General features: G+C 39.7%; 1 protein-coding gene across 1 annotated transcript; it reads left to right on the plus strand.

Moving 5' to 3' along the window:
- The first annotated feature begins 8 nt into the window (after nucleotides 1-8).
- On the plus strand, nucleotides 9-12,688 carry kdm1b (lysine demethylase 1B). The gene is made up of 21 exons (XM_085345905.1): nucleotides 9-169; nucleotides 444-586; nucleotides 1,744-1,865; nucleotides 1,949-2,038; nucleotides 3,246-3,357; nucleotides 3,454-3,567; nucleotides 3,652-3,690; nucleotides 3,788-3,980; nucleotides 4,108-4,292; nucleotides 4,614-4,784; nucleotides 4,910-4,984; nucleotides 5,922-6,056; nucleotides 6,515-6,686; nucleotides 7,354-7,481; nucleotides 7,831-7,962; nucleotides 8,071-8,145; nucleotides 8,255-8,371; nucleotides 8,471-8,596; nucleotides 9,016-9,138; nucleotides 9,725-9,877; nucleotides 11,527-12,688. The coding sequence occupies exons 1-21, from the start codon at nucleotides 154-156 to the stop codon at nucleotides 11,608-11,610; spliced, it is 2,505 nt and encodes an 834-aa protein (XP_085202031.1). The 5' UTR covers nucleotides 9-153; the 3' UTR covers nucleotides 11,611-12,688.
- Nucleotides 12,689-12,818: the final 130 nt, after the last annotated feature.

Raw genomic sequence — 12,818 nt, forward strand, 5'->3', positions numbered from 1 at the left:
CTTCAAAACCGGAAGTGGTATTCTGGAAACGACAGCGCATTGATTTTCGTCCCCACAACAATAAAATAGAGACAAAACAACGATTAAAAGCAAAAAGGCGTCTCAGAATTTCACTTGGACGTCGAGGGCTTGAAAGAAACCCCGCGGGCAGCCATGCTGTCGGACGCAGGTCAGTGCTAAAGAGGCGCCGCTGCTGCTTGCTAGGTGCTAAAGTGACAGCTGACGTTGTTGGGCAGATTTAAAGAGCTGGCTAATGTGCGCGTCTTTGCTATGTTTACATACCAATTGGCCTCGTGTTTCGGTCGCTTTTTTCAGCTATTTATAACCTGAGTGAATTCTATGTTTTTGCACACGTGTTCTATGTCATAAATATTTTGTCGACGTTAATAGAGGCCCGAGCTGCACTACACAGTCACTATTATATTGTTGTCATTGGTGTTAAGACTATCCCGGTAATGCTTCTGGTGCACGGAGAGCCAAGAAGAGGAGCTCCGGGGAGTCACCAGGGGACGGACAGACACTGCGCTCCTCAGGAAGGCAGGTCAACGTCCGGGTGAAGCGCACCAACAACCCTCCACCTGGTCAGGTAAGGTACACAATGAGTTAATATAATGACTATATCTCGGTTAAGTTTCAGTTCGCATTCATGCAAAGTAGGGTCACACAAAGGTTTCAGTTTGGTTTTTAATGTTTCCAGGTGTGCAGTTTTAGGTAAATGTTGCTTTTATTATTATACTAGAAGGTTACTTTTCAGGGGGCAGTGTTTAAGCAATTCATCAACAAAGCACTTTTTAAAGCCAGTTGACTGGCAGTGATGTAGACGTAGAAGTCTTAGTCAACATACCACCAACACACCTCATGAAGTTATGAGGATTTGCCCCTTGACCTCTATTGAGGTTGTTGGGCCACCACTCTCTGGGTCTCTGTCGGGTTCATGCCTACCTGTTCACAGATCTTATCCACCCATAATCTTAATCTGTCTGTTTTGTCTCTGCATTCACTTAACTGCTCCTTGCAGTATGATTTTCACAAGGCCTGAAAAACCAGAGACACACTCTATACCATCTCAAGTTGCAAAGCAATTATGCAGACCTTTTATACCTGTCACAGGTTTTGGGCATGAGATCTTCCTGTAGCATCTCAATTTATGCTACGATTCTTCTTACGGTTTTGCCGTAAGAAGACACTACTGATACTCAAAAGACAACGGAGCACAGCAGGTAGACTTTGGATCGGAGAGATGTTTTTGTCTCTAGTTTCCGTAACGCTTGCTATGACAGCTGTGTTATCCTTGCCAAAACCTTAGATTTTGAGCTTTCATTTGATACAGTATGACAGGACCAAGGTACTTGAAATCCTTCATTATTTCTAGTCTTCTCCTGCTAACTTTAACCAAATCCCATAATTTACAGGGAGATTCCTAAGCCCCCTATATAATATGTGCACCACATTGTTCAAATTCAATTTATGCCCATAGTCAGAATATGTATTTCTATATATATTATGTGTTCCTGAAGTCTGTCTCAAAGAAATTACTTTAAAAACCAAGGCTAGTTAGAACTGTCCAGTCAAAGCAACAAGATCCTAGGGTTGAAGCTAGGCTACGGCTTTTCCATGTAGTGTTTGTATGTTGGCCTGCATGTGGTTGTCTTGGAGTGTATGTTACGTTAAATTGTGATTGTGAATTGGACATAGGAATGAATGTGAGTCTCATGATATTTCATTTTTCTCTTTGGATTACAGAGCAAAAGAAAAGCCACAGACACAGAGGAAGAAGATGACCAGTCTGAGAAGAAGTACAGAAAATGTGAGAAGGCCGGGTGTTCTGCCATGTACCCTGTTTGTTTTGCAAGCGCATCTGAAAGGTAACATCAGATGTCAGGTAAATCAGATAGTTACTTATATCACTTTTTACAGTTCTCAAACAGCACTTCTTGTCTCTTTTCAGATGTGCTAAAAATGGGTACACGTCACGGTGGTATCATCTGTCATGTGGGGAGCATTTTTGCAATGAGTGTTTTGATCACTACTACAGAAGGTGAGACAAATGCAGGCTAAAGATATCAACAGTGTTTCTGTAGCACTGCTTAAAACACCTCTAAGTTGTTTACAGTGATTTCTGCTACATTAAGTTGAGAAGATGGATATTTTATGGTTTCCATCATCTCAGAAATTTAGTGGCACGCTTCCCTCTCTCGTTTGCAGCAATCTATTTAAAAATAAATGTTAACATACCAGGAAGGCACACAATTACAGTTACATACAGACAACATTTATAACAGCAAACTGCTCCCTGCAAAAAGAAGCATATTTAAAAGGTGTAAAAGAAAAGAAACTGCAGAACCCTCAACAAACAACTGTTCTGACTGACACGTGGTTTAAAAAGCTCAGAATTTCACATCAATCCACTGACAGTCAGATTAATGCATCATGTAATGTGTTACAGATGTTGTACTGATTGGCTGCAGTGCTGAGTGAAAAAAATAAACATCTTAATGTACCAGTGGATCTACATTCCTACTCTCTCTAATTAATGCAAGCAAAGAGAAGAAACCGATATGGATACAAGCAATGGAAATGAGTGTCTTCTGAAGAGTATCTGGGCTCTCCCTTAGAGACAGGGTGAGCAGTTTAATCATTCAGGAGCAAGTCAAGACTAGAGCAGGAACCCCTCCACATTGAAAGGAGCCATATGATGTGGTTCAGCATCTGATTGGCACATCTAGGATCTGTTTCACGCTTATCAGACTGGGAGGAGATCCCAGGAAAAATTTAGGACATGCTGGAAAAAGTATGCCCTATGGCTGGTTTGGGAATTCCTTTGTGTCCCCTCAGAAGAACTAGAAGAGGTGGCCTAGTTGAGGGAAATCTAGACGTCAATGAAACTGCTGCTGAAAGGATAATTGGATGGATTGATATTATTCTATCTTTTTTTCCCTTCAATGTTCTTTCTAGAAGGGAGGAAACCAGTGTATAACATTTAATCTGAGTTTTTTTTTTTCTTTCCCCATATCAGTGCTGTTTGATTTTTGCCACTTGCTTTGAGTCATTAAATTATAAGCATGTATCGCTGTATACACGCAAACCTGAAACAGCCGTGGGTTCAGTGACATTACTTTTGAAATAATCTTGTCACATGTTCCTCAGACCTATTTACATTGTTTCTGCACTACCAAACTGTGAAGCTGTGAGTTACTTGTCAAAATAATTAGAATAACTTTTTTTTTTTTGCTCCTTCACTTCAGTCACAAAGACGGCTTTGAGACCTTTGCTTCGTGGAAGAAAGTGTGGACTAGTAATGGGAAAAGTGAGCCCAGTCTTAAAGCTTTCATGGCAGATCAGCAGCTGCCATACTGGGTATGTATAAGAAGCTTTTCTGGTTCTAGATACATGTATTAACTGTTCACACATGTAGCTACGTGTCATAAATACTCTCATGTTCATTTCTTTCAGGTTCAATGCACCAAACCCGACTGCAGGAAGTGGCGCCAGCTGACCAAGGAGATCCAGCTCACTGCCTCCTTAGCAGCAGCATACCGCTGTGGGATGAAGTTCAACAACATTAAGGTAAAGAGGGAAAGATATAATCATCGATCCCCATCAAGACAAAAATCTATTTTTCTGATAAAAATCTTGCTCATTTGCCTACAGAGCGAGGAACCCGACCAGTGCTCCCAACCAGAGGACTTGGTAAGCTAGTTGTGTTTGCTAGAATCTGTTTGAGGACAGTGTGTAAACTTTACAAGTTACTGCATTTGTTTAATGCTGAGCTGTTTTATTCCTGAAGAGAGTGGCAGAGGTGACGGACAGCTGGTGGCATTCAATGCTCATTTTGCCGCCACTGTTTAAAGACAGCCCAGCCAGCCCTTTCCTCACTGCGTACTACCCCGACTGTGTGGGGATGAGTCCATCAGGTTCTTCTAGCAACATGTCTCTGGGCGAGCTGAGGGCGGATCACTGCAGAGCTGCTCAGCCTCAAAGTAAGTCTGAGTTCAGAAGAAATGCCATATTTAAGCACCTACTATTCACCATGCTATTTTTTTTTTTTACACATAATTACTGTTTTGTGTCCCCATTGGAGATCCTGATCATTATTATGTCCCTCAGTTCCAGGCTTGTGTCCATACTTCCAGCCCTTCTACCAGCCAAATGAGTGCGGAAAGGCTCTGTGTGTGCGGCCTGATATGATGGAGCTAGATGAGCTTTATGAGTTTCCAGAGTTTTCCCGCGATCCCACCATGTATCTGGCTCTGCGTAACCTTATCCTGGCCTCCTGGCACAAGAACTGTAAGGTACAACAAAGCCAAAAGTGACCACTGGGGTCATTTAAAATCTCAAATAAGGGTGAAAAAGATCACTCAGAATCACCAATGTTTTTTTTAATTAAATTTTATTTTAGTGTAGAAAAATATTTTAAATTCAGAGGTGTCATGGGATTTGTCTTTGTACAAATAATAAAACTCAACCAGTTTAATATGTTTAAACTAGGCAATATATAATGCGCATGCGTTCTTTTCACCTTTTCCTACAAAAAAGGAACAGAAATCTCCAAAAGAACAACAAACAAATAAAACAATTAGATTTTCTTCCTGTTTTCCTTCCTGTTTTTGAAGGAGGTGCTGACTTCAGAGAAATGTGCCCAGCACATCATTGTTCGTGGGTTGGTGCGTGTGCGCTGCGTGCAGGAGTTGGACCGAGTGCTCCATTTCATGACCAGGAAGGGTCTCATCAACACCGGTGTGCTGGCAGCAAAACAGCCTCTGCTCCCAGAAACATACTGCTCTGTGAGCGTCCTCATCTACACAAGATTATTACACATCTGTAATGTCATGTGAAGTTTTTATTGTTTTTGCTACTACTTATTTTCTTATGTTTTTTAGCACCTTGTACATTTTATGATTTTATGCAGAAAAATGTTATCATCATTGGTGCCGGGGCTTCAGGACTGGCTGCTGCACGCCAGCTGCAAAACTTTGGCACTCAGGTAAAGATCCTCATCTCGCCTGGAGTCTCGTTCCATCTCCCCTGATTGTGATCAAATAGTTAATTTTGCATAGGAAGTTTCCTGTTTGTATGAGGACCATGAAAACATTTCATTTCTCTGCTGTCGGCCAAGAAGGTTGTGTTTTTGGTAGTATTTCTGTGCACATCATTCACTCTGTAAACATGATAGCTCTAAAAGTTTTTAATGAATTCTTTATAAGGGCGTAGAGTGGAGTTATGTTAGCAATCCATTAAAATTCAACCTACTTTCACCAAAGCCTTGTAACTTACAAATGATGGTTTTTGTAAGCGTGGTGCGTATTGTCAACATAGAAAGTACCATATAAAGATTTAAAATATCATGTCACATCTGACCTTTGACCTCTCCTTCAATGTCAGTCAATAGATCTGAACGTCAAAGTGATAAACAAGTTATATAGAGCTATCTAAAACTATGTTTACTACCATTGTTTGTATTCACAACGTATGGGGAATGAGATATGGGGTGTTTTACTGTTTACAAATGCTCAGTTCTTACTAACTGAGGGTATTATGCACACTTGGCGTAGTGTGCCAAGAAAATGTCCTCTGCTCAGAGAAATCCTGCTCACTGCATATTTTCTTTTTCGGGCCCGGTGGTTGTGTGGGGAAAATCCCAGTAGACTGAAAAACACAGACTAGCCCATCAGACACCAACAGCCATGCCACGTTCAAAGTCCCTTAAATCACCTTTCTTATCCATTCTGATCCTTGGTTTAAACTTCAGCAGGTCGTCTTGATCATGTCTACATGCTTAATTGCATTGGGTTTTACCATGTGATTGGCTGAGTAGATATTTGCATCAATAAGCAGTTGAACAGGTGTACCTAATGAATTGTTCTGTGAGCGTATTTCACCCTGATGAGTTTTACATACTCTTCGTTTGTTTGGGCTTACAGGTGGTGGTGCTCGAGGCGAGAGACAGAATAGGTGGTCGGGTGTGGGATGATGCCTCTCTGGGTGTCACTGCGGGTCGAGGAGCTCAAATCGTTAATGGCTGTGTAAACAACCCCATTGCCCTGATGTGTGAACAGGTAAGAATGAATGTGCTGAAATTCACCTATTTCTGATAAATCTTAAGTCAGAGCTTTGCAAAAGTTTCAGTTTTAATGCCAAAATATTTTTAAACCCCTATTCCTTTTTGTAATGAATACAGAAATGCAGCTTCAGTGTTGCATTATTGAAAGGACAGGTTACAGGACACTTTGGGACTCTCCAAGTTCATACTCTTAGAAGTTAATATTTTGAGACTGTGCCACCTGTGTTCAGTCTTCTTTACCTGCCATGGTGAACCTAGGGTTGAGATATGCTGATCATAGTTTTGTTTGTTTTGTTGTATATATTTAAGTTTACCTGGAAGTCCTTTTTACAGACTTGTCCATGCTCACAGTACATAGACATGCATTGTTTTTATTTTTTTTAAATGCATATTAAATTTGATAAATAAAAAAACACTACTATTAGGTACCCTTTTGTGACTTCTCTCCTGTAGTTGGGCATCAAGATGCACAAGCTCGGAGAGCGATGTGACCTCTTTCAGGAGGGAGGGCAGGTCACTGACCCTGCCATTGACAAGCGCATGGACTTCCACTTTAATGCCATCCTGGATGTGGTGTCAGAATGGAGGAAGGACAAGTCGCAGAACCAGGACACAGCACTGGGAGGTGCTGTCATCATGTGTTTCACTGAAGCTCCTTTTGCTTAATTCTTTTTGATGAGAATTCCCATTGAGAGAAGAAAAGTCTCACAAAGCTACTCTTGCCTCATCACGTTTGGGTCATAATCTTAGAAAATATTTCTTAGTGTTTGCACTTATCAGCCAATAATTACGCTGCAGTCAGGACTTTGAACTCTGTGTATAAAATACTGATGTCATGGCTGTTTTATTAAGAAGTAGTTCTAAAATCATAGACTGTTTATAAAAGATGGCCATAACCACTATGACACTTGTGAGTGAGGTCCAGCTGCTCACCCTAAAACACACCCTGCTTTTTTTGTCAGTTTGATTTTAATAGGAACCATAATTTATTAAATGAATATTGTGTTAAATAAGCCTAGAAACTAGCAAATAAGATCAGAAAATCATCAGAGAAGTGTTTGCTAAGATCACAGATCAACTGACTTGTAGGATCATATTTCCTAAGACTTCTTCTGTGCAAGTCCTTTTTTAAACTAAATGAGTCGCCCCCTGCTGGCCAATACAATGCATGGTTAACTTTCACATTGGCTTCATGTTTCAGATGATCTTTCATATTCTGGAGGAGTGCTCCTCAGCAAAGCTCCTGTACAGAAACAGGAAATATTTGTGTCTGTGGCATTTTCTCGTTACAGAAAAAGTCCAAGAAGTTAAGAAGAACTTTCTCCAGGAGTCTGGGATGCAATTCAGTGAGCTGGAGGAGAAGGTGCTTCAGTTTCACCTCAGCAACCTGGAGTTTGCCTGTGGAAGCACATTAGACCAGGTCTGGAAACTAAACTTAAAAAGAGCTTTTCAGATTTATTTTGTTGTAATTTTTTATGAGTTTAACAGAAAGGTCAGGCTGGGGGTTTATTATGATGAAAACTGTAACTTCCCGCATCGGAAATTATTCACGCTCTGAGATGACTAATACGAATTAGTCTGTTTGAGGTGTGAGGTTTGTTTTTTATTTTTAGTGGAAAGTCTTTCAGTGTTTCTGATCCCTTAAGAAAGACATTTTAAGGTGAATGTAGTCAAACATATTGTGTTTTTTATTTGTGAGGATTTATGTAAATTGTATTAGATTATAGCACTGGGACTGAAAGTGAATTTTTTTCTGGCTGTTTCTGTAGGTATCGGCAAGATCCTGGGACCACAATGAATTTTTTGCCCAATTCTCAGGAGACCACACTTTACTTACCAAGGGCTACTCTGTTTTACTCTACAAACTGGCCGAGGGCCTCGACATCCACACAAAGTGTCCGGTCTGTATTCCAGTTTTTTAAACTCTATAGTTTACCTTGAATCCACCTGTATTACATTCTTGAAGTCTTATGCTTATTAGATAAAAGTTTACTTTTTAAAAATTGTAGGTTCAGGCCATTGATTACTCAGGTGACGTTGTCAAAGTTACCTCCTCTGATGGGTCGCAGTGGACAGCACAGAAGGTAAAAACATCTTTGCTGTGATACTGTACAGTTTCTGTTATCTAAATACAGAATCTTATGATCTCAGTTAATCTTTTAGTTACTCTAACAGCCTAATGTCATCTTTCAGGTCCTTGTTACAGTTCCTTTGACTTTGCTTCAGAGGAACCTGATTCAATTCAACCCTCCACTTCCTGAAAGGAAATTGAAGGCGATCCACAGTCTGGGGGCGGGTATAATAGAAAAGGTCATTAAAGTTCAACTAACCTGTGCTGCAGTAGAATAAAAAGGATGATGAAGTTGCTTCCCGGTACTTGCTCATATTTACTCTTCGTTCTGTGTGCAGATCTCGCTTCAGTTCCCGTACAGATTCTGGGACAAAAAAATCCAAGGAGCAGACTACTTCGGTCACATCCCACCAGGTCTTGAAAAGAGAGGCATGTTCAGTGTCTTCTATGACCTGGATCCACAGGTGTGTTTTTGTTCTTGTGTTGAGCGGTTTGGAGACAAGGTTAGAGAGGCAAAGCTAAGGTGGTTTGGACATGTGCAGATGAAGGAGAGTGAATGTATTGGACAAAGATGGTGAAGATGGAGATGACAGGCAGGAGAAAAGGATGAAGAGTAAAGAAATGGTTCGTGTATGCAGTGAAGGAGGACATGCAAAGCGTAGGCGCAATAGAAGAGGATGCTAGAAATGGGGTAAGATGGTGGCAGATGATCGACACATCAGAGAAACAGCCAAACGAATAAGAAGTTTATCCACGTGGCCCAAAGTTAGAGCCGCTGGTGTTAGGCTGCAAAATTGTATTTATATTTAAATTGGCAAATGTTGTAGAAAAAGATGGAGGAGATTAATACAGAATCTAATGGTTTAAATGTGTGTTTGTGTAGAGGAAGCAGGCTGTGCTGATGTCTATTATCAGTGGTGACGCCGTTTCTTCTGTGCGGGACATGGAGGACAAAGAGGTGGTCGATGAGTGCATGAGGGTACTGCGGGAACTTTTCAAAGAGCAGGTAATCCTCCTACTTCTCCTAAAATCTTTCAGGAGTTATACTTAGAAGTTTGAGAATAATAAAGAAATAATAGGAGTATTTAAAAAAACAACAACAAAAAAAACCAACCAAAAATCATATTTTTGAAATGAGAGAGAACTCAGTCTGAAATTTGTTATATGATATTACCAGAAACCTTCCAAGAAAGTTAATTTGGATTCAATGTGTTATACCTGGGGAAATATCACATTGAAGTAAGATCCTCTGTCAGAGATTAAAATATTTAAGGACTCCAAACATCCATCAATCAATATTCATAGACTCATTGTGTCAGATATTTACACAAAACAACTGAACAACTTACCTTTTGATATTTATTCTTTTTATTTTTTTTAAGATACAGGAATTAAAAATATATATTTTAATGGCTCTACCTACAGCCATTAAAATATATTTTGGACAATGCTGACTTGAAATTTTGTATATCTCCTAATCAGAGGTGTATTATTTTCCCCTGGATTCCTGTTTTTTCATTTTTTTATTGTATTTATTTTTTTAGTTCCCAATGCTCTCATTTAAGTTCAAATTTATATATGCATGTATTTAGGAGGTTCCTGAGCCAATGAATTTCTTCATCACTCATTGGAGCAAAGACATCTGGTCCCAGATGTCCTACAGCTTTGTGAAGACAGGGGGCAGCGGAGAGGCCTACGACGTTCTCGCTGAAGACGTGCAGGGAAAGGTGTTCTTTGCTGGCGAGGTAATATTTTTCTAATTTTTACCAAATGAGTCCAGAAACGTCAGGTTTTATGAAGTGCTACTGAGGCATTTATTTCATTTCTATTTTACATAAATGTGTTTTGCATTAACACGATCCTGCTGTGGCTGTATGTATCACACTAACTTTGCATTCTTAATCTTTGTTGTAGAAATTGAGTCGCACAAGGCCTGTAATAGTGAGCCGCCTCATGTTTCAGTTATTTTTACAGGAATCATTTTAAATATTTGTTTTAGAGTCTGACTGAACGTTGACAGAAGTCAACGTTCAGATTTAGGGAAACGAGATTTAGGGAAACAAGTTACTGCTTGTTTCCCTAAATCTCTTCTACAAAGGCAAGAGTGCAAAAGTTATGTGAGCCACAGACATTCTACATTTAATCACACTATCTCTGGCATCTTTTTTTCAATCCAGCAGGTTGAGGGGGCGAAAATTAAATGATATTCGAGTCTTCTGTAGATGATGTCCAACAAAGATTTCTATTCAAAGATAACTTTTCTGATGTTCTAGAGCTGTTTAACACTAAAACAGACCTAAGTGGATAAGGATGAATTTGCTTATGTTTTGTCACTTAGAGAATCTAAATTCATTTGGTCAGTGCTTTGATGTCTTTCCCCTGTAACAGGTCTATCAAATTTTATCAAAGTCTTCCAGTAAGCTGCTCTGCTCAATAAGAATGATTCTGGAGCAGCAGTCAGGCCTCGCATCCTTCTCTCCTGTTGTTTTCCTGCTCTGACAAATTAAAATGTCTCCTGCTGTGGAAATGGTCCCTATACACTTAAGGCCACTGTGTTAGGTACACCTTTTCAAATGCTTATTAATGCAAATATCTAATCGGCAAAACACATGGAAGCAGCTCAGTGCGTTTTGGAAAGTAGAGATGGGCAAGATGACCTGCTGAAGCTCGAGCTGAGGATCAGAATGGGAAAGAAGAAGATTTGAGAGAATTTGACTGTAGCATGGTTGTTGGTGTCACAGGATGGTCTGAGTATTTTCATAGCTACTGATATTTTCCCACACAACCATGTATATGGTTTATGGAGAATGCAATTCTCTGAGCAAAAATGTCTTATTGAGGTCAGAGGAAAATGGCCAGACTGCTTTGAGCTGATACTAAGGTAACAGTAACTCAAATAACCACCCAATTGTACTGAAGCTAAGCAGAAGAGCATCTTTGAATGCAAAACATGCAAAACCTTGAAGCAGATGGGCTACAGCAGCAGAAGACCACACAGGAACAGGAAACTGAAGCTACAATTCTCATAGGCTCACCAAAACTAGACAACAAAAAGTTGGAATTGTGTTGTCTGGTCTGATAAGTCTCTATTTCTGCTGTGACACTTGGATGGAAGGGTCAGAATTTGCGATCGATAACATGAAAGCATGGATCCATTCTGCTTTGTATCACAGGTACAAGCTGCTGGTATAAGAAGGTACGGGTGTTTCCTGGACCTCCTGATTATTATTTATATTCTATAGCCTATCTAACCTCTCTGAAGACCAAAAGGAGGTCCAACACAGTATTAAGAAGATGTAGCTAACAAAGTGGCCATGAGTGTATATGGGTATTTTTAAACTAGCTCTATGTGTCTGTGAAATGTGCTTTTAATGCATTTTGTCCCTTATATCAGGCAACCAACAGACACTTTCCTCAGACTGTGACGGGAGCCTACCTCAGTGGCGTCAGAGAGGCCAGCAAGATGGCCGCTATGTAACCTGTCACTCCCAGAGCACTCATAAACACCAGCACGGACTCACGGGTTGCACCGAACAACAGACCATTAATAAAGTCGGACTGTGTTGTCTCACTTGCTCCACTTGAAACACTGTTTTGCTGTACTGTAATGTATCTGATCAGCAAAGTGTCGTGAATGATTTTTCAGTAGTGGGGTTAGCCAGGGCCTGGTTCGACATATCTAACAAGTGCTTTTTATTTATATCAAAATCCAACAGGTAACATGTTGGTGACAAGATGCAAAAAAAGAAAAACAAAATTATGAGGAAGTCTCCATAGCCCCTAAGTAGCTCTGCCTAACTCTGCTGTGCTGGAAAGGAGGATGGTATTTTGTTTTAATGATATTTGTTTTTAGCAATGCATGAAACATTGGAAAATCTGAGTGATCTGATCATAAACTTAACCGAATATAATTTAACCTCCAATCATCAGGTTTTAAGTGATTATAGGATATATATGTAACATGTCTTCTTTGAGAATTACCAATGTTTTCTACAACTGTAGTGATTTGACTCGTTCTATTTGTGAGTCACGTGTTGCTATAAATGGTGAAGTTGAATGGATGAAAGGATATATATATGTAATACAAGTACCTCTACAGTAGCTCTTTATTTAAATCAACAGCAGCAAAATGAAAAAAATCACCTGTGAAAAATTGAATGACCCTTTGAGCTAAGGTTGATCACCTGGTTGTCCCCATATTTTCTCAGGGATGCGTTCAGGACACTTTTCACCCATCAAACTAAACCTAATGAGTCATAGAGTAAAATTATAAGAACTGACAGTTTTAAAGGCAGTTTTTGTGAAGAAAAACCGCAACTAACCAAAGTATTAAAACTCCACACTGCTCTTGTATTTATTCTTGAACAGTTAATTTCCTGAGGATTGTTGAGCAGCACAGACTCTTCTCACTTTTTTTTGATTAATATTGACTGATTTGTCATTAGGTTCATATGATTGTCTAGATCAGCACATTTACAGCATGTGGTCATGTCCTGTTTGTCATTATAGTGCTCTAGTATTTATCTTGTATGTGTGTAATAAACTGAGCTACCAACTGCCACAGTAATCACGTTTACTCGTGGATAATTTTTTTTCCTGCTTAAGTCATACTAAGATCAGAATCGTACAGAAACTACACAAATGTTTTGGGTTCCTCATTGCTTTATATTTTGCTTCCAAGGAGAC

The sequence above is a fragment of the Diplotaxodon limnothrissa genome, linkage group LG22, assembly GCF_057381915.1.
Source record: "Diplotaxodon limnothrissa isolate DT_005_m linkage group LG22, D_limnothrissa_male_GT1.1, whole genome shotgun sequence".
Lineage (NCBI taxonomy): Eukaryota > Metazoa > Chordata > Actinopteri > Cichliformes > Cichlidae > Diplotaxodon > Diplotaxodon limnothrissa.

Excerpts from the sequence above, each read along its gene's own strand:
- kdm1b (XM_085345905.1), top strand. Across the intron at positions 8,146-8,254 it reads CGCAGTGGACAGCACAGAAG|GTCCTTGTTACAGTTCCTTT; the intron begins GTAAAAACATCT and ends GTCATCTTTCAG. Across the intron at positions 8,372-8,470 it reads GGGCGGGTATAATAGAAAAG|ATCTCGCTTCAGTTCCCGTA; the intron begins GTCATTAAAGTT and ends TTCTGTGTGCAG.